The following is a 26,139-nucleotide window of genomic DNA, read 5'->3' as shown; positions in this document are numbered from 1 at the left end:
TCCAGAAAAAAGATGATAGGTGTAAGGTTAAGAGATCGTAAGCGGGCGGAATGGGTGAGGTAACAAACGCGGTTTAATTATATCCTAGTTGAAGTCAAGACGAAGAAATGGGCTTGGGCAGGACATGTAATGCGAAGTCAAGATAACCGGTAGTCCCTAAGGTTAACGGAGTGGATTCCAAGAGAAGGCGAACGTAGCAGGGGGCGGCAGAAAGTTAGGTGGGCGGGTGAGATTGTTTGCTGGGATTCGGTGGCCGCAAGTGGCAAATGACAAGGTTAATTGGAGATGCATGGGAGAGGCCTTTGCCGTGCAGTGGACGTAGTCAGGCTGATGATGATGATGATAACGACGAATTAACTTTGGAATCTATTCCAGCGATTTTATTTTGCATTATAGGAACTCATTTTTGTCTGTTACAGTCATTCTCGCCCATACTAAACAGTTCCATTTAAGTTGAGAAAAAAATACATAATAAATTTGTAATTTCCATTGGAACGGTAGAGTTGAACTTTATCCTGACAGGGCCCTGCAGATGGAAGAAAGTTTTTGCACCGATTGTGACCTTGGACATCGGAGTTCAAATAACAAAAAATTTAGTCCGAGTGTCAGCTGCTCTTCAACAATTTCTATTTGTTGGACTTGGATGTTGAGGATGCAGTTTGAAAATACAGGTTTATTTTCCTGCTAAATACTATAGCCTTGGTCTTCGTAGGATTTATTTTCAATTCATCATTGACAACCTTAATAATAATGTGAGGAGGTCATTTCATTTGACTAATAAATCGTTCAGATCGGGGCCTGAAAAAAAATAATGTGCTCTCATCAGCCTGTATACGAAATGAATGCAAGGGTCTATACTTACGATGCCGTACATGTATGCAATATATTAAAGAAGTCCTGCTACTCTCCCTTCAAGGATACCACCAGTGATAGGGAAAAGTGATGAAAGCTCATCATCCAAGGCCACCGACCGACTTATGTTTTGGTGGTAGCCGTCAAACAGTCTGAGTGGTTTACCACGGATTCAGTGCTTTCGCCGCGGCGGCTAGAATTTCTTTGGAGGAGAAATTCTAGAGGCCCGTGTACTGTGCGATGTCAGTGCACGTAAAAGAACCCCAGGTGGTCGAAATTTCCGGAGCCCTCCACTACGGCGTCTCTCATAGCCTTAGTCGCTTTGGGACGTTAAACCCCATAAACCAAACCAAACCAGTGCTTTCGGAGTTTGTTAAAAAGAATATTATGATCTAAGTTTAAACTGTATAAAGGCTCTCATTAATATTGTTCAGCATAGTTTATTTCATCGTTAATAAGGCTGTTCTCAGGATTTACCAGTCCTGCAACCGAATTGCGACTCATGTTACGTCAATGGCCGTAAGTTGGTCAAACTTTCTTATTCCTGAATAAATGGCCTTTTTGCAGTCTTGCAAAGCGCGAGGTGTACTGAAATCGGCCTATAATATTATGGCAAGTTGCAGTCGCCCCTTTACAAAATACAGGCACTTTTGGAGCTTGATTCTGCCAAAAAAAGCCCACAATCAATTGCAAGATTGTAAATGTGAAATAGCAAAGAAGAAATCCTTCCTCTGCACCAGGCCGGTTCCCGCACTGTGGCGAACTCCCTGCACTTCTGGACATGGTAAGGCAGTGGGGTCCGTCCGTAAAGCTTAATGCATACTTAGTGCATCGCATTTCGCCGGAAATGGCGGAGCACTGATGCCACGTCTGCTGACTGTGGGTCGAAGTGGATCAATACCACACCACCAAGGACACAGCCTCTTTTAGAGACCGTTTTTACTACACCTACAAGGTTTTTACACAACACCTAAACTAAGACAGCGTTGACGACAAGAAGTGATGGATGTGGTCGTTAGCGTGGGTATTTCTCACCGTGGTTTGGTTTGGATGAAGGTGATAACATTGGTGAGGATTGCGTGGTCTCGCACAGTAATTTTGGTGTTATCGGTAAAGGTAAATCCTGCGTTGTTAGGGAACAGTGTTTGAAAGAACAGTAGCCACTTGAAGACCTGGAAAAGAAATGATGAATGCGACAGTTACCGACACACACTGCAATTCGCTGTCGTGAAGCTTTTGGAGCGCACTCTCAAGGATTAAGTGTTCCGCTGCAGGCGATGCTGACAACGATTATGTTCATATAGGGGCCATTCATGATATTTCAGGTCGCCTTTGCGACTTAACCTACAAGAAAACGGCTGGATATGCAGCCGGTCGGCCGAAACTTATTTGATGGTTTTTGTCCATGGCTCTAAACAATGAATTGTGAATTTGATGGTCCGAATTGACACATGTACAGTGGTGCGCACTTGGTAACAAAAACCGAAATTAGAGAGCAGCCCCTCATTACAGGGCAAAGTTTTCGTGCCTGCTTTGTTTACGAGGCTATCTGGCGCTACTTCCGTGCAAGCGTTGCAGCTGGACCCTAGAGGCTGCCACAAAATCTGTATTTGTTTGCCAGGAAGTGCACCGCCCGAGCGCTCTAGACAAGGCTGCTCACCACTGTACATTGAGGGACCCCGTAATGAACGGCTCCGGATTAATATAGACCCCGCGAGGTTTTTAAAGAGCATTGACTTCGCACAGAACACATGAATTTTTCCAGGTACCTTGCATAAAATACGGCCAGGGTGGTCAGGATTCAACCCCGGGACCTTATCATTAGCAGCCAAAGCCAGTCAGCCACCGCAGCACTTCGTTCATGACAAACGAAACAACGCACAGCAGAACCCTTGGCACATATTAAAGGAATGTGGCTTATCACTTCCTGGGACCAGTGGCGCATTTGTAGACAGCGGAGTGGAGATGGGGCTTCGGCGTGTCATGCTGCGATTGGTGGATTAGTAATGCTAATGCATACACTGCCGCTTGAGTCGGATTTATAGTCACAATTTATGTAGACGATTATATATATATATTAGGGCCGGGGGAACGGTGCTTAATATTGAAAATGATAGTTATATTTTTATTAAAGGTGTTTCAAAACAAACATTTCCGAAGAAACCGCTTCGAAGCGTCATGTCCCAACAAACGAAAGGCAACGCAGTAAATTTAATGATAGTTCAAATTTTCATACGTTGAATTCAAGAATTAAATCAAGTAAACATCTCAGTAAACAATGGACAGTCGACCATACAATATGGTGCGCCAAATCTGCGTTTGCAGTATTCTTTGTACACTTAACAGTTACAATGAGAGCCTTGCACGAACTGCTGCGATAACATACCGCTCTTGTGTAAAACCCACCATCGGAAACGACCATAGTCGCCCATGTTCATGTTTGTTACCGCCACTTTTGAGAATCCGCCCACCTCATGCATGGCTATTGACGCTGTCCTTCGAAACAATAAATTTAATAAACCCCAGCCACAACACCTTAGTGGCCATGTTGCCCTCCCGGCGGTCAGCTGTAGTTATTAGAATGGTTGGTACCTTTTGAGTTGCCTGCGCTCCAGCTGCAATTCCTGTCGGTAGTTGACTAACATCGAGCATGATGTCAGCCTCAGTGCCGGTCATTTTCCCTCGCTCCTGAAAGACGCACGCACACAATACATTGTAGCACGTCCAGGACTAAGACATTGTTATTTATTTTTGGAGTGCCCACTTCGATAGGCACCTCGCGGTACCTGTTCCATTTACCGTGAAACACGTAAAAACACATGAGGTGTACTCTACTATATATAAAGGTTCGTTTCTGCCGTCTTTATAAGCGTTTCAATGCACATCACTGTCCATACGCGACCTGCACAGAGTGAAATGTCAGTTGCTCTTTTTTAGGTTTCAGATGACAAATTTACTAAAATAGAAATAAATAGCTGGCTCTAGTGTGGCACTGAAAGTGCAAGATGTTTTTGTATTAGTAACGGAGTTTCTAAAATCTTGTCGCACAAGTAAACTTTTCCTCGATGCATCACAAAACATTAATGCCAACATTACATTTGAATTTGCATATAATGCACTCCACAGATAAATACTTTTTAGGTTCAGTGTAATCAACCTTACCACTTAAGCGCATACCTTCAACAGTCCGTTAATTACCTACATGCGAAAAACTGACAAAGCAGACGGCTTCAAGCCACTGAGGCGTAAGCGCTGTAAATGTGCAGCAACGGGGAGATGGTTTCTGCGATTATGCATGGGCTGCGCATCCTTACTTTAAGACTGTTTACGCACCATGTATGCGACACCAGTTTATGAAAGATTTATGAAAGGCAAAGGTGCTCAAATGTGAAACTATAAAATCTAAAAATAGCACGGACGCACAAGCTGGTGGCGGAAGGGCTCAAAATAATGTTACGGGAAGGAACGCAGAAACACCTACTTCCGAAACCAGGGGAAAAAGTTCTACTCTGTGAAGAAACGCGTTAAGAAATTCGCATTATAAACTCGTTTTAATGGCCTAAATTGGCTTACAAAATAGTCGGCCTGTCCGCGGCTGCTTTTCGGCAGTGCGAAAGTGCTTTCCTTCCAAGTGAGGCTCTTTTCTTCCTGCTTCCCAGAGTGATAGCTATCAATGTGGATCTCAGTTTAGATTCAACCTTTTCTGTAGACAAGTTGAAGTCGTTGTGTACCGAAAGCGCGCCACGTTCTAATCACAAAGACACTACTTTCACTGAAAACTGAGAACTTATAAGCTAGAAGAGACAAATGAACGAAATACAGGTGTCGCAGTCCCCATTCGACGTCGCAAGTAAAATGCATCGTCGATATCGATTTTTGGGCGCGAATCTCGGAGGCTAAAAGACACCGCCATTTACTGGTAAACGGTGGCAAACCGTTCTTTCGCGTATCTTTTTTAAATGTACATTCATTTGCGATAACTGTGTATGTTGCTGCCGGACAACACGTTAACGCCGCCAAGAAGTGTCAACGAATCGACTTTTTTCACAGAATAATAATTTTATGCAGCCCTCCTTAGTGTCGCTTTAAACTTTCAGCCCTAAGTCGCCTGCAGGACAAAGGCATTCTCCCACTGGTCCCTGATTAAGTGTCCTGCCCATGCTGCCTAATGACATCTACTCACACCACCTAATGCTGCCGCTCCTACACTTGCTTACAATTAATATCCAGTTCATAATTTTAGGCGCCCATGGGTTATCTACTCTTCAGTTATCGGTTATCTACTCGGCTATCTATGCGTTCAACGGTTATCTACGGCCCACACTCGTTTAATCTTCGTTATTACGGCTAGGATATCGATAACTCCTGTTTGTTCGCTCACTGACTGTGGTAAGTCAGTTTCGGTTAGCTTTCCGCGGTTAACTTTCCTTTACACATGTAACTGCGCTTTCGTCGCTGGAATTTAAAGCCCTTTCGCGAGTCGCGTTTTATGCTCTTTCCGGAGCTTCAATATCCATTTAACACGAGCCAGCAGTGTGACTCACTGTTGTAGTTGAGCCGCGGGCGTTTAGCAGCCTCGCCGTTTCGGTTTGGCGCTTCTGGAGGGCGACAGGTTTCACGTTGGAGCGCAAGCTACCTATTTTCACAAACCTATAATCTAACGTACACCTATGAGCCCCTAATTGCCATTTGGTGACACACTATAATGCTTAAGAATGCGGCTACATCAGTGCTTGCAGTAGAATTGCTGGTTAACACATTTTTATAGAAAACCTGTTTTAAAGATTACTACTAGTGTTCGGAGGAGGAAAAGTCGCAGGAGAGAAAGAAGTATTAGGGACACTAAATAAAAGGCATCTTTGCTTGCAGACATGCGATTGTTGTGCGAGTTCAGGCTGCCTTTTTACGGCTACTGCTCTTCGAAAGTTCGTCTTCGCGTGGAAACTACAATTCCAAATTGTGTTGCGCAGTAGCTAGCTCTGGCCATGCCGCTGAGTCGCAGCCATGAGCTGCCTGTGAGTGAGTGCTAGCAGCTCAGGAGAGCCTCGACCCGCTACTAAGCGGCCATGAGTGACAACGGGAGTACGACGAGAGCGTCTGCTAAAATTGTAAAGATGCTTGTGGGTTTACCTCAGCAATTTCTCGCGAAAAGTGGTAGAAATCCTTGCTGATGTACTCATACAGCTTGCCGTGGGGTTCGACGAGATTCCTGGTCTTGAGGAAGTAGTAGATATACTCGCTGGTTTCGGTCGCAAAGTTAGATCGATGCCGTTCGATGGTCATGTGATTGGCAGGTAGCTTCCGTAGCTGAAGGGGACGAAGTGTGCGAAGTGAGAATCAGTGCAATTCGATACCAGTGACAGTGACCGCCTAATGAAGCAACAGGCAGATTGCACAAGCCAGCGCTGCCGGATTAAGATTTCGTCGCTTGGTCTGTTTTATTTTTTTCTCATATTTCTGCCTAGAAATTGAGAATCCGTTAAGTTGAGACGTGCCTAAGTCGGCTGCCGCTCTCTTGCCTGATTATGTCAGTCAGCCTGTTCCTAGTGCTTGTTTTTTCGATGAACAACAGCGTTTCGCCTCCACGGTGCGCCTCCCGCACCGAAACCGGGCTCTTTCAGTCTTTTGGGGACTTTTTGTCCGCTTTTGTACCTCTGCTTTTCTGCCGCCGTGGTGGCTCAGTGGTTATAGTGCTCGGCTGCTTACCCGAAAGACGCTGGTTGGATCCCGGCCCTGGCGGCTGAATTTCTTTGGAGGAGAAATTCTAGGGGCCCGTGTACTGTGCGATGTCAGTCCACGTTAAAGAACCCCAGGTGGTCGAAATTTCCTTCAGCCCTCCACTACGGCGTCTCTCCTAGCCTGAGTCGCTTTGGGACGTTAAAGCCCATAAACCAAGCCAAACCTTTGCTTTTCTAAGTCTAATCGAGGTGACGGAGCCTTTGCTATATCACGGCTTTCATCGGCTGCAGCCACGTCGCTCCGACACAGCCGCATTATATCCAGCCAGCCTGCCTGCTCGACGACCCGCCCTCCGGAGCGTTGCCCGTTGCTTACCGTGGACGCGACTTCAACGGATACGAAATCTGCACCGGAAAGATGGGTCCAGTCTGATAAGCTCCAGCCATATATAGCAAAATGTACAATATACGGACTGGGACCTCGTGTGTGACTAACGCGCTTTCCCCATTTCCCCTCACAGTGGCTTTGCGCCTTCCCTCAAAAAAGGACTTTCAAACAATCAATCATTTAGTCAATCACTGTCACGTATACACAGGTTTCCATGAGAGGGCAGCATCCAATTCTCACTTGTAGCTAACAAAAGTCCCATAATAGTATAATTACAATACTTTATTGAAAGTAGGGATGTGATAAAGGACGCAGACAGGCCAAAGCCACAATTGGGCTTGAAGGGCGCCGTCCGGCAGCAGCAACAACCTATGCTGCTGTGACACACAGCGTATGTTGACATATTACAATGTTCACAGTTCTTCCAAATTAGCAATGTCATCACTTATTAGATTACACGTGTTTCAGTCAAAGATATAATCGGGCAGCTTACTAAATATATTGGTAGATAGAATTATGTTATGGATTCAAAAAAACGGGTTCGCACACTAGGGCCAACATATAGAGAAATTTTTCGCAATGGAACTGTTTTAAGGCTTTCCAAAGTACAATCACATTTCCATAATTTAGGCAGTAGAGTAATTTGTTTGAACAAGCTGTCAAAAGAACAGACCAGAGGAGAGGAATAAACTTTGTGAATTGTTGGGTGTTGAATAAATAATACTTTTAGCCATGTCATTAAGAATATGATTTATCCTTGTTTTCCATGTAATAGAACAGGTAAACAAACAGCACATGCCATACCTAGGCAGAGCATATCCCAAAGCTTGGTATATTAAACGTCTAATTGCTAATGACAAACAAATTTATTCTCAAAATCACTTTACATGAAAATCGCCACAAACCATGGCTCACAAGGTCCATAAAACGAATAGAAAATAAGAAAGAAAGGCTTTTCCGCGCTGCTAAACTTAGACCGAGCACTTCAGCACGGAATAAATACTAAGCAGCCGAAAAAGCTTATATAGAAGCTATTCGCGACGCAAAGCACACTTTCTTCCGAAATGATTTGCCTACCATCCTACGTTACAGCCCAGAAAAAATTTTGAAAATAATACACCTCGAACAGCCACGTGAAGTTATTCTCACTAACGAATGTGATTAAATAATGGAATATGCTGACAGTGCTCACATGTTTACTCACGAATTTTCATCTGTGTTTACCAAGGTGCCCGGCATAATTTCTGCGTCTACCCTTCCCAGAAACATGCCGGCCATAACGTTCTCTGTTGATGGTGTCGTTTCCCAAATTCAAAATATTAAACTCTCATCATCAGCCGGCATCGACGAAATCAACTCGAAAGTGTTGAAGAGTACCAAACATACCTCTGCAAAATTTTTGTGCCTCATATTTTCGCACTCATTCTTTACAGGTATTTTGCCTCACGACTGGAAGGTGGGAAAGGTCGTTCCCGTCTATAAATCAGGTAATAAAAATTCCCTTTTGAATTATCGTCCCATCTCACTAAACAGCCTGCCGTGCAAGATCATGGAACATGTCATATACACGCAAATCATGAACTTATTAGATACTGGCAACTTCTATCATTTTTCACAACATGGATTCAGGAAAGGATTTTCATGTGAAACACAGTTGCCACTTTTTCTACATGACCTGCATGCAAATCTTGACTGTAATATCCAGATTGACGCTGTATTTTTAGATTACGCTAAAGCATTCGATAAAGTATCCCACCGACGCTTGCTGCTAAAACTTTCCCTCTTAAATTTACACCCGCGTGTCTTAAGATGGTTAGAGAGTTTCTTACGAATCGTACTTAATCTGTGCTCATAAACAGCCAGTCGTCTAGCCCCCTACCCGTAACCTCAGGCGTCCCACAAGGGGCAGTCTTGGGTCCTCTTCTTTTCTTAATATACATTAACAATTTACTCTTGCATGTGTCTTCCCCAATCCGCTTATTTGCTGACGACTGCGTTCTTTATCGTACAGTAACTAACATCTCAGACAAAAACGCTCTACAGACTGACCTTAACAGTGTACAAGATGGTGGGACTAGTGGTTAATGACTTTCAACCCTAACAGATGTAAGCTCATGTCGTTCACCCGAAGTCTTAGACCTTTTCGTTCTTTTTACACAATAGACAACCTACCAATAGAATTTGTGCGAACATTTAAGTATCTAGGCATCACACTATCAACTTACCTATCCCAGAATGCGCACATTGTGAACATGCTTTCATCGGTCAACAAGAAACTAGGTTTCCTCAAACGCCACATAGGCCACTGATAAGACCTCAACTTGAATATTCATCAGCCATCTGGGATACCCATCAAAACTATCTGAAGCCTAACCTCGAATGAGTTCAAAATCGCGCTGTTAGATTTATTCATTCCGCATACTCATACGACATCAGTGTATCTTCTTTGAAAGCTGAAATTAACTTGTCACTTCTTTCCCATCGTCGGCGCATTCCAGTCTCGGCCTTTTTCATGAATTCTTCAACAGTTCATTGCACGAAGCACCCTACATTGTACGCCGCATGCACATATCCCAGCGCACTGGTCAACCGCTTCAAGTTGTTCGTCCACGGTCCCGTACTACTACATTCTCGGCCTCGTTTTTTACCCGAGCAGCATCTGACTGCAACGGCCTTTCCCACCAAGTCGCAGCCATTGCATGCCTATCAATATTCTACCAAGAGATAACGCAGCTGATGTTTGATCAAACCAAACCTCATGTTATATCCGTAGCCCCACCCCTTATGTAATACCCATGAATAGGGGTCTTTAAGGAAATAAACTGAACTGAACTGAAGGCCTTCGGAGCATACAAGTATGCCATGCCTGTGAGCTTCTTGCTCAGGTGTGATGGCAGGATAGACGCCATCTGATGGTTCTGATGGTGCTGATGGTTCGCTAAATAATAAGTCGAAAAATGACTGCTTACCACAAACTTTTTTGCTGCGTTTTCTATCTCGATGTCGACGATAAAAAATATGTTCATGTTGAGATTCCTCATCACTTTGGCAAGGACTTCGGAGATTTCAGGCAGAATGCTTTCGTCTAGCGAAGTATACGGGCTGCTCGGCAGTCCGATCAGTGCCAGCGTGCGCTTGATGTGCCCTGCGGAAACCAAGTTCATCATTACTCAGGGGGAATATTCACGATCGCAATAACGAAACAGTAGGCAGTTTCGAGTTCTCTAGAGCCAGTTGTGTCTTTCCAATATAATAGCGGTCAGGCATATCTGCTTCTTGTCCAATGCCAAAAGAGCGAGCTCCAAGCACCGATTTTCATTAGACTCTTTAATATATGTTCACTGCTAAAACTTCTCTTTCAGAGGTGCTGTACATTAGGTTTTTTATTTGTTTCGTTAATTCGTTTATCGAATTTGCGCCAAAGTAATATAAACGTTACTTCTACAAAATAAGGATCCTTAGCAGCAGGCTACTGGCAGATAATGCAGATAAATTATTGCACTTCTACGGTGTAAAACAATAACAATACAGTTTTCGTTGCTGACGATACAGAAGTCATCATTTTTTTCCTTCGTAAAGCTCCAAAAAGCAGAAACAATAATAATAGGTCCGTCCTGGATTTGATAACTCTCCATTTTGGAGTGAAAATAGATCGCAGTTTTATTATGTCCAACACATATACACACATAGGTTAACAGCAACACCGGATCAATGGGATGCGCTGCGCGAAATTCATTCAAAAAGCAATGTTAGAATAGTAGCCAGCCCCGTAGCTAATTCATAAATGCATCATTCCAAATACATAAGTGCTCCGGATAAGGAGCGCATGCCTAGTGCTTTCGCTCTCTTTTTCCTTGATTAGACAGATCCCGCAAACACGTACAATTGAGTACAAAAGTAACTGCGAGTATGAAGCAAAGAAACATAGGAAATGGGCCAGAGAGAACCGAACCTCCAACGTGCAGCTCAAGGTCAATGCGTCAAGTCTATGCAAAGAAATGCAAGAAACCGCCTTTCTGTACGCCTGAACATGCGCGTTTGAAAAATCAAGCTCCCATTACTGCTCAAATTCCAAAACAAAAACTTACAGTGTCTGCATATATCCTATCATATAAGTACTAGAGGAGACTGCGCTGGAGCTTTCCCTACGGCCACTGGGGCCGTCTAGCGGCCATCCACGAACTAGGGTGCAGGACGACAGCAGCTACCACAGCTACCAGTGATCGTGGCGAGCGAAAAAACGCCGAATCCACCGGAATACTGCTGTGTTTTCCAATGGCATATTGAAAAGGGCTAAGGTAAGAGCGTTATCTACTTGTTTCGGCCATGGCCGCAGGAAATTTTGCTTAACGGAATGTGGCTTCTGCGTCCGACGCCCGATGGAGCAAGTGTTCTGTCTGGAATGCCAAACGGCGTTGCGCACCACGCGACATGTGTCATCAATTTTCCCCGCATCATATTTTCGCGAGGCTCCTATAGCAACTCCTTAAGGATGGTTGGGAGGCATGATGAGTTAGCTGTAAGCTTTAATGACTAATCACCGGCTAGGACTTGCAGGGTGATCACAGCAAATAAAGTCCGTACTGATTCAACACACACAATGAGCGGTTTTGTTTTTTCCGTTGCTTCAGTGTTAGCAGTTGAGTTGCGACGTAGAACGAAAATTTTCTTATAGTATTTGATTCAGAATACGTGCTAATCTCTAGTGAGTACACTGCTGTATTCATTTTAGAGCAAACTAAAAAATTTTGACCTATTCAATTGTGCTGCTGTAGGCTGTTTTTCGCAACAAAATTTCGCTTTCTTAAGGTACGTGTGCGTTCGCGGCTGCATTGTATATTTTTTTGTTCAGCATATTATCTGCGCTGATTTTTTCCGCTGCAGGTGCACGTACGGGACAAGGGTAAGCGTGTTGTAGTAGCCGCAGATATAACGCTATTGGAGTCGGGCCATCACCGATTTGGCGTGACGCTTCACAGGGTAAAACAGTAAATTGTTTTTGTAGTTCGTGCTGAATCACTCCTATATGTGGCACTGAATACATGTGAAATACTGAACGATTTTTCGCTCCCAAAGATAAAGCGAGCTTCTTCAGGCCGACTAGTCTGCTACAAATGATCACTGTGCCGTGTACACGCCTGCGTTTCGCCACCGTCGTGTGCCACGTTAGCGCCGTCTAACGGGCGCCATATTTCCAGTGGCCCCAAAGCAAGTCTTGCAGATGTGTGATATATGTGGCGCGTGTACGGAACTAACCGTAGCTATTAACCTCTAAAACATAGAGTGGGGACCTCAACGTAACCCACAGAACGCTAGTCGCAAGCGGTTGTAAGCTAGTACTACACATATATTGAGGCGCGCCCAGACAGGTTTCCTTTGGATTACTCTCATATACACTCGTGACGCGCGAAGCACAGAAAAGGTGGACAGATTTTTGCCTGGCTAAGATATTGGTGTAGTTTTTTTTTTTAAATGCTGAACACGAACACTGTGCATGGTTCGCACAGTGCAAGGAGATTAACTTCAATGTTGACTCCATCTATTGACTCGAAGCTTGTTTACTAGGTTTGTTGGTCTTTTTGCATGGCTAGAGGAAGAAGCGCGATAAGACGAGGAGAAGCACAGGAGTAGCAGGGCATGGATAGTGTTTTGATATGAAGCGTACTTTGCTTTGCGTGCTGTTAACGGTTTTGTGGTGTCACGTGGAACCTGGCTTCCATAACCTCCACGTTGTTGACAATAAAATGTTCGTAGTTCGGCGCCTATCCTCTTAGGTTTTGTGTCTGCCCTCGTCTTTTCACGCTGCTCCCTCGAGCAATGGAGCTTGTTTTCTTGACAGCGCTTTCTTACCGGCGTACGTACACCTAATGTGCTATGCGAATGCTCCCGCCGTTCTCAGATAGACCGGAGCGAAAAAAAGGAACACTTAACAGTCATTTTACTTCGAACTCTGTAGCGTAGCATCAACGGTAGCATTTTTCCCGCAGTAATGCGACACTACGGCTGGTATCGACGTTGCTAGGAAACAGCGGCGATGAAGTCGTGTTGCTGAGTAACCTCGTAAAGCCCTCTATTCAGAACAGCAAAACAGATAGAGAAAGTCTACGAACGCGAGAGAAAGGGAACGAGCCAGCGACAGCGCTAGCCAACCTCTAACAGCTTGTCTGCTCCCTCCTACTACGTGATGACTCATTTTAAACCAGATGGCGCTTGGTGCAGCGCAGGTTTCTTATGCAGTCTATGAAAATGTATAACGAGGCCTTAACACTTACAGAACCTTGCACCGTTTGTTTTTCGCAACAGGCGGGAAAGGGGTGAAGTCTTTAATAAAGGTTTTAGTGTCAGCGTTCAATATTCTCAGAACAAACATCAAATGTGACGCTGCACAATAACAACATTCGCCCACATTTAACTCAGTGGTTAAAAAATTTATGTTCACAAAGAAGCTGAAATATCATGGAAGCGGCATTATATAGTTAAATCCATTCGTTTTGGGTTTCGATTTTTTTTTTCGGAAATTAATGTTTTAAAAATAAGGGCTATTTTTTTATCGGCTCAGTTTAAGGTAACATCGTGTTACGGGGCAATGAGTTTGGCAGTTTGGCATTTTTTTGTTCATATCTTGGTAGTAAAAGACAATTTATTTCAAACGGTCGTTTTTTGTGAGGTCAAGAAATGCTTTTTTTTCAGTCCATAAAGAAAATAAAAACAGCCGGCTGCAGTCAAACTGTTTACTAGCTAACATATTTCGTTTTTATATTTATTAAATTATTTCGTCAAGTATATTGCCATCTCCTGCTCAGCACTTACGCCTTCGAGCAAGGTCTTTCCTCGTACACTGCTTAAACACACATTCAGCATCACGAATACCATTTTCAGTGCAAAAAGCTTTGAACCAGGACGTGATTAGCGAAGAAGATGACCCAGTTGTGTCGGCACGACGTCGTCTAGACACGAGTGTTTTGGTGTCTCGCTCGTAAACATTAGCTTTAGAATTATCCTCATTTTAAGCCGCGTCACTAATACCAAGCGCTAAAAGCGGTTTGAAATGGTCAACTAGCTGAAGGTATCGGCCAAATGCTCTACGGTTGGTTGATCTGTGTACGCTAGAGAACTGGGTGGTGTGCGCTAAAAAATGCGTGGTGTGCGTCGAGCTTTCTTTACACATTTCCTCAGTGTAGACCATGGTACAAACAACACTTCAAGACTACTACTGTCCCAGCCATAATTATGGCAGAAATGCAAGTCAAACTTAACCTACAAATTGGTCTGGTATACAAGGTGGATGCTACTTCTTTCATTTGCATTTGTTCATCGGAAAAGCTCACCTATATTCACTTTCGCCCGGTCTTCACCTGCACAGAATGAGGGAGAGAACGTAATTCTCTTTAGTGCTGCGCCGAGGACATTGTAATCAGTCTTTATTAAAGAGCGTCAGTGGATTTTTTAGCCCATCTCTCGAAATCCAAACAAAGGGTTAGATTGTAAAAAGCCAAGCAAGTTTTATTGTGAACGGTCGTATTCAGGTCTGCAACAACATGGAGCTGGGAAGAGATTGTAAATTTTACATTTTGTTAAGCCACTCGCAATGACGATCTCAAAATATCTATAATAAACAATAAACTCCTCTAGAAGCATGAATAGACGGACGAATTTTCAGTTCCTCTCCAATCAAAATTACTCTGCAATGCACTGTAAAAATATGTTTCGAATATTAGGCAAGTATATATTTGGTAATAAGAAACATGTTTACAATTTTCATGAACCTCCATGAACCTCCATCTTTTTTACCCTTAGAAAGGTCCAGGAAAAGCTTCCATGCTGTTTGAAATAGTGATAGTCGTTGCTTCCCATTTTTTGACAAAGAAGCTCGGCATTAGATCATAGGTGACTATATTCCGTAAGGATTATACGCTGCTAACGCTTCTACTACACTGCCACTGTGTTTGAATACCTGTAGCTGGCAAATTATGTTAGCGCATAGTGCTTGACCGCGCTCACGTGTAGTGCAATTCTTCAGGAAGTACAGGGTCTTGTATAGAGCATCCTCCTTGATGGCGTCGACAGGCTTGGCGAAATTGTGATAATCCACTGAAAAAAAATTGAAGATTATATAATTCATATTGGTCAATAGCAATGATCAACACTAGTTTCCATCAAGTATGCTAGGATACAACTCAATAACTAAGAGACAGGCGCCCCTCAAAGGAGAGGGAGACAGAGATTTTGTGTCTCGTAGTTAAGCTGACATGCTACCCCAAATGACGGTGAAAGAAGAGGCTGGAACGGGGGGAAAATAACAAGAAAAAAAGAAAAGTGGAAAGGAGAAGCCAAGCCTTCACAACGCTAGCGCACTTACAAACGCACATGATCATCAAAAAGTGTCTATCAAATCCGTGTCCCTAAGATAAGCCAGTAGGGCTTCTTTCCGTCCCACGCGCAGCCGAAGTCGCTTCCCTCCAGGGTCTAAGGACGGCGTCCTGACACAAGGCGCCATCCTGGCGGAGTCCTAACGCATTGAGCAATATCTTTCGGTGTGTACTGAAACTCTGGCAGCAGCAGACCAAGTGTTCAGGATCTTTGCCAACACCGCCTGTCGCGCAGAGAGGGCTGCTTGATGCACCAATTTTATGAAGGAAGTATTTTGTGTAAGGAACGTCTAAGTTATTTCAGTGCAGCCAGTAACGGCCACGCCTATCGAACATTGTCGACCGATTTTCATTACGCTGGGTTTAATGCGACTAAGCGGTGGTTATTCCTGTTGCACCTCCCACCCCCTAGGAATTGATTGTAGCAGTTCCGGGCGGATCGGTGATGGGGGAGAATCGTTCAACGCCATTGGCTGGAGGGGCTCCTTTGATAGGCACATGCTGCTTCGTTATACAGCCTTATTCCACCTATAATGTAGGTTTCTGTGTTCTATTTACGGGCTCTCAGGGGCGGACGCAAGCGCCGACAAGCGGCATTTATAACAGGATCCGCCCTCCTACCAAAGCGCAATGCGTATACCATTCTGTAACATGTAAGGTTTGTAGGGCATTTCATGGAGGTAACTAGCGTTCGCATGCCAGCTTGTCTTTTCTCTGACATGATTGAAGGAAATACCGAAGAGCCGCATCAAAACCTTTAGCCCGGAGTTGACGCGGTCGGGATTTTTTTGTGAGCGTGACAGTTCATTTCGGGAAATGTATTTTCCGGAAAATCTGAAGCTGAAATTTGGCGCGGCGGCAATTTTCACGCCCTTTCACAGAATTTTAAGATCCGAAATTCCCTACTTTTTCTAAAATGACGGCGGTTTCATGCTGCTGGACAAAATGACTTTAAATAGAGAATTTGGGTAAAATTGATGTGGTTTGAGCATCAAATTTACAAACCGAACATCAGTGCTTTCTGCTAAGGTACATTTCTGTACAAAAGCAAGCCAGCTGTGTCAGTATGTGTGGTCCTATGGAGACGGGAGCCACGAGGGATCCTGAATTTAGTTATGCTGCGTAAGGATGAGACAGCAGGAACATCACGCTATGAGTTCTTCCTTCGCCCCTACCTTTGGAGTTTCTTGTTACTATGAGATAGTGCAGTACCAGGACACCTCAGAGCACAAGCCTTGTGGCCGTGACAAAAGGAATTTTGCAATGCATGACACAAAATACGCCGCTAATATGCCGGTCGGTTTCAAACTGTGGGGAATTAATAATCCGGCAGCCATTGGAGACCTGCTCTGGTGAGTAGTCATCTAGGCGCTCGTGGCGGACCTGCGCTTGTGACTGAAGCAATGCAAGCAAAAATTTAGAACTGCAGCAAACGTCCAAGTTTGATTCCGATAGTATCGTAAATTATGCTGCCTGTTCAGCACAACAAACGCCTTAAAAAAAGATAAGATGTCCTTTTCCTCGTTTTTCTGAAGGCTTGTTTGGTGGGCTACTCGTATTAATTTTCCTTCTAATAAGGTGTGGATACACAGATAATAGATGGGCGTGACCATGGCTGAGCAAAACTTAACAGTGTATAATGATAGCATCCACATCGGTGCAATTTATGTTTACAGTGGCATAAGCCATCAAACCTGACTGGGTTATGCTATCATATAAAAGTAGCTGAAAAACCAAGTTGAGAGGTAAATGAAAGACATGCAAGTTGATCAGGTCATTTAAAATAACGGCAACCCAGCACCGCATAGAAACGCTGCACTATTTGTAATGGCCACATTTTGAACCCTGGAGAATCATCTTGCAATAAGGACTGTTCACAGGACGTGGCGCCTTCTGTGATGAACTTGACAATTCGCCTGGCTGCCTTTGAAGAGAGTAGGTGACGACAGACGCGCATTAACGGAACAACCATGGGATAAGATTGACGGCTGTCCTGCATGAACGGCGCATACAAGTGTGCCAGTCATTTAATTGGCACTTGCAGCGGCGCCGTGAAAGCCTGAAGTTGCACTTCCCGCAGAATTTTCTTGCGCCTGTGGTACAAAAGTCCGATCGTTCTCCCGAGGTCGGCTTGTCTTCTAAACGCGATATAAAACCACTGCAGCTCCTTCATATAATTAAAGTTATAGTGGCTATCTCACGCGGGTGCCTTGTGTATTTGTTCTTGCCATTTGTAGAAAGGGTTTCCTGCTGCAGATTGTCTTTGATGGCTTCTATTGGTTCTTGTTAGAAACCAACTTCGCTCTCCATTCTTCGCATTCTCTGCATTTTAAGCTAGAAACAGGTTTTGTATGCGGTCACCAGGTAGAAACTATCACTGCTGCTTCAACAGGCCGACCGCATATGAGAGGCACCCTAGAGGAGAATTCTCAACTGCCGGTTCGATCTTAAATTTAAGCTACTGTCCTGAGCGCCGTTCTTGAACAAAGTTTGTTAGGTGCAGGCATAAATTTGCGACTCAGTGCAGTAAGCATCAGATAAGTAAATGTATCCATGATGCCAGATGATTTCCATACACTAGTGGCCTTAACATCAAATGGCCAGTCTGTTAAATGTTAGAATGGTTTGCTATCGACTGAAACAGAACACCGCAGTGCTCAGTCGTTGCACCGAAGTTATGCAGCTGAAATACAAATGAGCTTTTACCTAGGCACAGGCTGAAATCTTTCAGAAAAAAAAATGAGCAACGCCTCGGGAACGCTGTCCAAAATACGAATGTATGCCTATGAAAAAAATACTAAAGCAAGTAGCTGCGCTTCTTTTGTCGACGCCATGTCGCAGAGAAGGGGCTCTTTCGAGCGAAAAAAATAGATACAGATATAATGCGTTCATCTTGCCACAACCGCTCCGCGGATGCCTGCATGTATTCGTGAATTGCAGTATACTAATGCCAAAAATTTTAACTTGTCTATTTCGATTTGCGGTCGATAGAATTTTGGAGCTTTGCTTTGAAACCCTGTGGCTGTGCTTGGATGGATGATAATTAGTAATTACTCACTTATTAAAACCGTACTCCACCTTGGTGGATTTGTCTAAACACTGGAATAACGGATTCTTAATATTTAGCCCCCTTTTTTTAAGCGACGAAGCTGATGAGGGCTTCCGTGAAAGAGGGCATGTGGCGGCTATTTCAGTGCGGCTATTTGTTTCGGTGGCCTGCCTCGCATGACCCTGAGCCCGGGGGCCGCGTATCTTCACCAAATCATGGCAGTGTCACGGCGAACGGGCATGCCAGCTTGAAGAGAGATTAAAATCCTTTTGAAAAGGATTTCAAATGCTTCGAAGAGGCGGGATCTCAGGTTCTTCTTTGTAGTTCCTTTGTAATTAGAGAGTCGTCGTCTGTTACAGAGGATAGCAGCCAGAGTACTCAGAACTACTCGACTATGATGCTCCTCCATACCCGATGCCGATGCGACTGCTTCGATTATTGCAGGCTTCTGGTCACGAGAAATTACGCTGTCGTTTTCCGTTCATGACCCTAGCTTTGGCCAAGCAAAGCCACCGGTATGTCGATACCCTCGACGATAAAAAACACTACGCCAAACGGACAAACCATGCGACCATGGCGACACAACGGTAACTATGCTGCATAGAGCATCTGAGAAGTCCAACGCCCTCGCAGGAGGCCATTTGCAGCGAGGCGGTTGGAGAACGGGAGTACGCAATGACCGTGGCAACCCTCGGAGCGCAGCAAAGGGGCGGGCATCCGGAGCGGCGAACTTGGCTGACCCCGCTAAACGCGAAAAATCCTTCCGTAGGTTTTCTGTGGAGCTCTAAAGAGCGGGTTATACGCGCTAATTTGTTTGCCATGTCGAGTGAACACGTATGTGTTAAGCGCAGTTTCAAATCGATATACTAGGAACGAAATGGCCAGGAGGTTCGCTTGCCGTTCGTTGTATCGCTTTGGATAAAACTTTCAAGGGGAATAGCCATTCCTTCGTTACATTCATTATTTCTTGACAAACTATTTCTTTATACCGAGGTCTAACTGGGCATGATGCATTTGAGGAAACTGAAATCACCAGTTCTGTTAGCCACGAATACAGTTCTTCATGAGGGGCGCGATATGGAAGGAAATTTACTCTATATGTTTCTCTTTGTGAGAGGACGTATTCAGTTGCGTTTGTCACAGGCATACTGCACTATCATTCAAATAATGCTTCTGTTAACGAGTGCAACTCACGGGCACCCATTCTACACGCGGGCTACATCGGTGTCGTCCCGAAAGCAACTAAACTACGGAGGAACATAAAGCAGTGCAGTGTGAACGATTAGGCCAAACGTACTGCAGCACTAGATGCAATGGAAAATAAAATATTAAGGAGTCTTTAATGTCATCTCTAAGTTTAATTTGTGCTTTTAAGCAACGCGACTAGAAAAACAACCGTGATTTTGGGATTTCTGTGTAAATACTGTGCTTTGCATCAAAAAGATGCAAATAAAGGCTTATCAAGTGCTTCCTGGGCCCAAAAAGTCTTAACATAAAATCGCTTTTCGGCAACCGTACGAAGAAAATCTGGACAAGGGCATTTTTTCAGTGGGACATAGTTTCAACATTGCAACATAAAAATCAATATAACTGCAGATACCTCGACGGGACACTTGTAGTTTTCTGCTATTTATTGTCAAAGCGCACACGATTAGTGTTCTATTGCAGTCTTTACTTCATATTAGTGCAGGACAAACTCTAGACGGAAACTTTCTACGCAAACGAAGGTTAAACCATTCTCATCAATAAGTTCATAACACAATCTTGAAATCTTCCGCAGTTGTCTCACAATTAAAAGTGACGTGCAAAGAATCTCGGCTTGTATATATTACTGCCATTAAAAACTATCAGAAAATCTGCAGTGCTGCGTGAGATACGGAAGCAATGAAGACAGCGAAGGTTTACAACATGACGCAGTACATGTGAAGGGTGGCGAGGACTGTCTAGCTCACCACGAACAGCTCTCTGCAGGGCGTTGTACATGAGGAAGAGGCTGCTGTAGCGGTAGGGCCACAACCACGAGTTCTTCCTCTCGGAGCTGAAGAAGTAGTTGTCGTTGCAGACGGAGCCGAACAGGTCGGAGCACATCGTGGCCTTGGTTATGTGCTGCCCCATGTACATGGCTGGAAAGCATTTGATGTTTCTTCAGTGAGAGCCAAAGTGTTCGGGAGTGGGCGTGTGGCAAGACCCTACTGAAAAATCCGGTATGGATTTTAAACCGGAACCGCATACCGGGTTATTGTACAGGATTTGCGATACCGGATTACTGGAATATCCTGTATAAAACAGGACAGTCCTGTATAATACAGGACTCTCCTGTTTTGTGCAGGATACTCCGGTATCGCAAATCCTGTACAATAACCCGGTATGCGGTTCCGGTTTAAAATTCATACCGGAATACAGGACAGTCCTGTATTAAACAGGCTAGGCCCGTATTATACAGGAGGGCCCTGTATCACAGGACAAAGGCAGAATAAAATGCTTCAAATATATCCCACTTGGACTAAATCTGCCCAAAAACTGGGGCCATAAGTGTACATGCCAAATGCTGAAATATACAGAGCCTCAGAAACTGGTAATCTGCGATTATCAGCAACTCGCATTGCAGTCGATGTGCCATTGTGTTATTTGCTCCCACCTTTGACCAAAGTATTGTTAGCTTGGTGAGTATTATAATGCATCAAAAACTCCAAAAGATGTTTATTTTTTCCGCATGTCTTGAACCAGCTCACTAAGGTAATAATTTAACTCTTTGCGACGATCTACCGGCGCTGGGGTCTCTACAGGGTGCTGGCCAATGAAGTAGTCAAAAGCACCTGCAGAAAAGAAAATATGATTGGTAGTACATAATGCCCCCAGCTTATCATTTAATTGCGCACTGACACACAACATAATGCATTGAGCACTGTGACATGCAACTTACGGCCAATGGCTTGTAGCTTTTCAGGGGTCATTGGCTTTCTGCCCACTGTGGAGGCTTCTGACCTCAGGTTCCGATGGCAAGCTTGCCCTGTAACGCCCCTTTCCAGGAGTTGTGGAGTCGTCCAAAGGCTGCGTCTTTACAGAAACGCGAATCTTTGGGTGCCACCATAACTGCTGCGCACGTTGCCGAAGGAATAAAAATTCCATTCCCGAGGTGGACCTGTATGCAATAACAAATGCATACCCCAGTAGCACAAACGGGGCTCTGAATTGCGGGCCCTCGTGGGCCCAGACAAGCCACAGACAAGCCAGGCGTCTCAAGACGCCAGGCCCTGAGCATTGGCAATGCTCAGTATCGTGAATGCACCTACCGCCTTCCATATTTGAATCAATAATGTATTGCAAATCTGCGTCGTAACATTGTTGGTGTGTAAACAGGTTGCTCAGACGATTGCGATGCTTGCGTGGTCATCCTCCATTATTTACGGCACATACCGCAGCATTGATGCGATGCGTGATGTTTGTTCAAGGTCTTGAGCCGCTCCCCCTCAGGACGCTTATCAATGATTGCTCTCGCACGTATACACCATGTGCCTCTGTAAAGAAATAATACAAACTATAAAACTAATTTTAGTCGTGCTATCATGAAGGACAAGCAATTTCGGTATGTAACTGAAAGAAAATTTTGCGCTATTTCGTCCCTCTACGCTGTGCAGTCTACAAAGTTTTAGTTAAAAAGACACTGAACAGTTAGAACGTTTATGTTGACGCCGAGCATATAACCGAGACGGAGGTAGTACTTAAAGAACAGAGTGATTTAAAATGCGTACTTACGTCCTAGCAGCACGACGTCGCCGTCATAAAATCCGCCTTCCACCGGTCAAATGTTCACCACCGGCCTCCACCGGTCAAATGTTCACCACTCACGTCTTTCGGAGCGAAGTCATTCATCACTGAGACAAGGATGATAGGGTTCCACCATATTTGCACTGGACGTACGCATGAAAGGCGATGTCATCTTTGATCATGGATTGATCAAGGCAACACGAAGAAAGTCGCAAAAAATTGTATAACACAAATTCAACGCCAACGAGCGAGTGCCAGCGTGTTTTCCCAGCTACCTTCATCGCTTGACACTCAACCCAGCCGCAGGAGAGAAGTAAAAACCTGTTCCAAACAAACGCAGGAAAGGCGGGGGGGGGGGGGGGGGGGGGGGGGGCACTTTTGCAAAAAGTCACCGCGAAGCGGCCGGGGACAGTGAACAAGTAGAATCGGAACCTCCTCGCCACTTCATGGAAGTCGCGGGAAGCGTGGTCGGGAGGGCGGCTTAAAATGTTCGGTCGTGGGTTGACAGACACAGAGGAGCCCAAGGGGAAGGAACAAAGCCCGATAGAAAGACCAGGAATGCGCAGGTTTTTTTTTGTTGCGACGGACCCAGGAAAAGCAGAGAAGGCGGTGATGAGTGAAAAAAAAAAAGCTTTAAAAAATTTGCGTAAAGACGGGTTACTCGTGTAAGGTTTCTACAGGTGATTTTTGTTTTTATTTTGTTCTCTCGAGCGCTGTATCTTCTAGCTAGCACGAAGCGTCGCCCTTAAGGGAAGCTGCCGGCTCCGTTGATATCTTGTTCGTCGATAGAAATGTTCTGGGCGATTTGTGATTAGTATGCCTTCCTGACAAAGTGAAGGGTGGGGCCGCTCGGGATGGCACTTGGACAAGTTGCGTTATCAATGGGCAATCACTTGACGAAGAAGAAGTGCAAAGAATTCCTGCACGAAAACCAAGAATTTTCTTTCTTCATCGATGCGTCGCTACAGACTGCCGCTAGCGAACAGCTGCTGCAATGAACGCGACACTAACAAACCTTTTGGAGCCTCTGGCGCAGTCACCGGAGGCTCGCCATGTTTATCAGCCAGTCGTGAAGTTCTGCACTGTGAAATCCAGAGTAATCTGCGCAGGACTTACGAAGGCTGCTGGCGGATATATACTAGCCGTGTGCCCGCACACAGCCGCCTTGACTTTGTCAGGGTGCTGCACGGGAAGCCAATATGGCGGTTGCCCTCAAATCACCAAATCATGCACAAACTGCATGTTTTGCCACTGCGAAGCTCACGCTTAGCCCTTTTCTTTTCCTAGCCCTTTCAACAAAACCGTGTATGTGTTGATTATCGCACTTATGCGCGCGCTGCCCCCACCTTTCCCCTAAAAAATATCTGCTGGCGTACAACAGTCAATCTGCCGACCAAGCACCAAAACCGCGGCACATATCGTTCTGAATACAGGCTGGTATGTCCGGTTTGAGCTCCGTACCGGACTAGTCTGTCCGGTTTGAGCTCCGTACCGGACTGGTCTGTCCAGTTTGAGCTTCGAACCGGGAATGGACTTTCGGGTATGAGCTCCGTACCGGAGCGGTCTGTCCGGTTTGGGATCGATACCGGACCGGTATGAACCGGTATAGCCATCAAACCGGACGGGTCTCGCCGGTATGAGAGTGATACCGGACCGGTATGAAACCGATATGTTCCGGTAAAATCCGGTTTGCCGCGATACCGGATTTTTCAATAGGGGATCTAAGCGTAGGGAGGAAATCTCGCCTCGCCGATTGTCGGCTGTAGTCGGGCAGCAGGCGTTAGATGTTATAATTTTGAGGGTGAATACAGGACACAAAGTGAAATTACAACCAAAGTTGGTCGCGTGCGGTTGTGCCTCAACACTGCGATACATGTGTGGTACTATACTGAACGAAGCCCGAGATCAAATACAATTTTATTAACAGGTGAATGTATCCTCGAAAGGGAGTGCAACGCGAATAAAGAGACAACAAAAATTGATGTGGTTTAACTACTATTCACCCTGGTTAGAGATGATGATGATGATGAAAACTTTATTAGCGAAACCTCTGGTTTGTCGGTCATCTAAACGCGGCTTGGCGTCTGTAACGTTGAGTGCGTTCCGGGCAATTCACAACACCGGAGCTCGTCAATGTCGCCGCCGTCTGTGGTGAGAGCAGCTTCGGTATGCGCCTTTTGAACGCGCCGATCGACGTCATGCTAAGTCTGGTGAGTTACATGATTGATCTGCCTCGTTCGAGTTATTTAATTAGGCTAAAATTAGGCTAAACTTCCTCTTTCAATTATGTGTTACATGTGGACATTCTTGTGCTTACTACTAATTATGCTCACTACTGTACTATATTGTCATTATCGATAACCACACGAACGAGTACACTCCTATGCAATAGTACGGTTGAAAGTTGGGCGAGTTGATTCTTATTCATGAAGAAGTTTGCGCCAAAAACGAGGACTAAAGTAGGAGAGAAGACACAACACGAGCGCTCGTGTTGTGTCTTCTCTCCTACTTTGGTCCTCGTTTTTGGCGCTAACTTCATCATGAAGTGTCCTACACAATGTCTGCATGACAGCTGAGGCTTCGACTGAGTGGAATGCTCTCTTTACATGGGAAGACTATAATTATCATGTCATCAGTTTGGCTACGGCCACTGCACAAGGGCCTCTGCCATATCTCTACAATTAAGCCAGTCCTATGCCAACTGCGGCCACCCTATCCCCGCGAACGTCTTAATCGCATCCGCCCACGTAACTTACTACCACTCCCTGCTACGCTCGCATTCTCTTGGAATCCGGTCCGTTACCGTTAATGACCATCAGTTATCTTGCCCTGGCATTACAAGCCCTGCACATGCCCATTTCTTCTTCCTGATTTCAAATAGGATCGCATTTACCCGCGTTTGCTTCTCTAACCTACGATGCTCGATCTTCTTGGCTCTTAACGTTACACTTATCAATTATTTCCACAGTTAGGTGCGCTACCCTAAAGTTATGTTGAACCCCTTTCGTTAGCCTCCTCGTTTCTGCTCCATTACCAACTACTTGTTAGACACACCTGTTATATGTTTTAACGGTTATATTCTGCGGTATGCTCAACTCATCCAAGCATAGCTCCACAGTTTATAGCTTTCTGAATTCAACGGTATAAGATTATTGGATATTGCATCATAAAAACATAATAACAGCTTCCGTAAGTCCAGTCATGCTGGTAAAAAATACGAAGTTAGGAAGATCGGATTTTAAGTGCGCGCACCAGCCACTCGCAGGTCGCTGTAGAAGCCTAAAATAACAGTGAAATGCGGACGTTCCATAAATATTTCACGGTAGTCAGTAATACCAGGTAGAAGGGAAGGGACCCGGCTTTCAAACAAAGCCAAGATGACGGCCATCAGGGACGCGATCATGGGAATCGACGGCCGCGAAGTCCTGCCGTATTTCTTTCCGAAATTGCCATTTGCAGGCTTCTGTGCGCAAAATATGTGGATATTTTACAGCTTGGAGGTCGAATTTAGACCTCGAAACTATTTCAGCAGTAGCATTAGAGTGTATTGATAATATATATGACATTTTTGCACAATCGCAGTTGTCGCATTTGTTATCATTTCAAGAACCCCGTCTCCCCTTAACAGATCCGATGTCAGTTTCCTTTTTACAATCTGTTTTCGTCTTGTAGTTTTCTCTTTTCAGATATCCTGTTCGCGTTTCGATTTGGCGCTGGCAGCACAGCAAAAGGAACCCCAAGGAAAGAACCGAACCAAGACTTTCCAATCCAGAGCACTCATGCGTGGCACACTTAATTGTACTAATGCTACTCTGAAACTGTTTTACATCACCTAGGCTCATACCTTAAAAGAAGAATACATAACACATCTACCTTACCTACACACTGCGCAACAAGTGAGGATCGAGCTATGTTGCCTCCGCTCGCTCTTGCGCTAACGAACGCACTGCTTACCTTCGGGAAGGCAGTCGATGCCGTCTGCTGTTACGCATCCAGGTGGGAAGGTGTACCGGACAGAGCTCTCATCTGCGCACA

The 26,139-nt window shown here is 44.9% G+C and overlaps 1 protein-coding gene and 2 long non-coding RNA genes across 3 annotated transcripts in view; all 3 read right to left on the bottom strand.

Moving 5' to 3' along the window:
- LOC149343971 (uncharacterized) overlaps positions 1-26,139 on the bottom strand; it is a 92,610-nt gene that overhangs the window by 46,200 nt on the left and 20,271 nt on the right. Inside the window, exons 3-10 of the mRNA XM_089547116.1 lie at positions 26,059-26,130; positions 20,289-20,459; positions 14,920-15,009; positions 14,247-14,273; positions 9,888-10,063; positions 5,983-6,159; positions 3,445-3,540; positions 1,888-2,024 (exon numbers count right to left, since the gene is read on the bottom strand). Of these exons, the coding sequence (XP_089403242.1) occupies positions 1,888-2,024; positions 3,445-3,540; positions 5,983-6,159; positions 9,888-10,063; positions 14,247-14,273; positions 14,920-15,009; positions 20,289-20,459; positions 26,059-26,130 (946 nt within the window). The remainder of the gene's footprint in view (positions 1-1,887; positions 2,025-3,444; positions 3,541-5,982; positions 6,160-9,887; positions 10,064-14,246; positions 14,274-14,919; positions 15,010-20,288; positions 20,460-26,058; positions 26,131-26,139) is intronic.
- LOC149343973 (uncharacterized) lies at positions 21,020-21,315 on the bottom strand. Its single transcript, XR_016282749.1, has 2 exons — positions 21,260-21,315; positions 21,020-21,152 (listed from the first exon to the last, which is right to left on the bottom strand). It is a non-coding gene; the product is annotated as an uncharacterized LOC149343973 (long non-coding RNA).
- LOC149343972 (uncharacterized) lies at positions 21,336-22,464 on the bottom strand. The gene is made up of 3 exons (XR_016282748.1): positions 22,093-22,464; positions 21,630-21,854; positions 21,336-21,478 (listed from the first exon to the last, which is right to left on the bottom strand). It is a non-coding gene; the product is annotated as an uncharacterized LOC149343972 (long non-coding RNA).

Source organism: Amblyomma mixtum, chromosome 5 (assembly GCF_055824585.1).
Source record: "Amblyomma mixtum isolate Tamu chromosome 5, ASM5582458v1, whole genome shotgun sequence".
In the NCBI taxonomy this organism is placed as follows: Eukaryota; Metazoa; Arthropoda; class Arachnida; order Ixodida; family Ixodidae; genus Amblyomma; species Amblyomma mixtum.
This window is presented reverse-complemented; position numbering and strand designations above follow the sequence as displayed.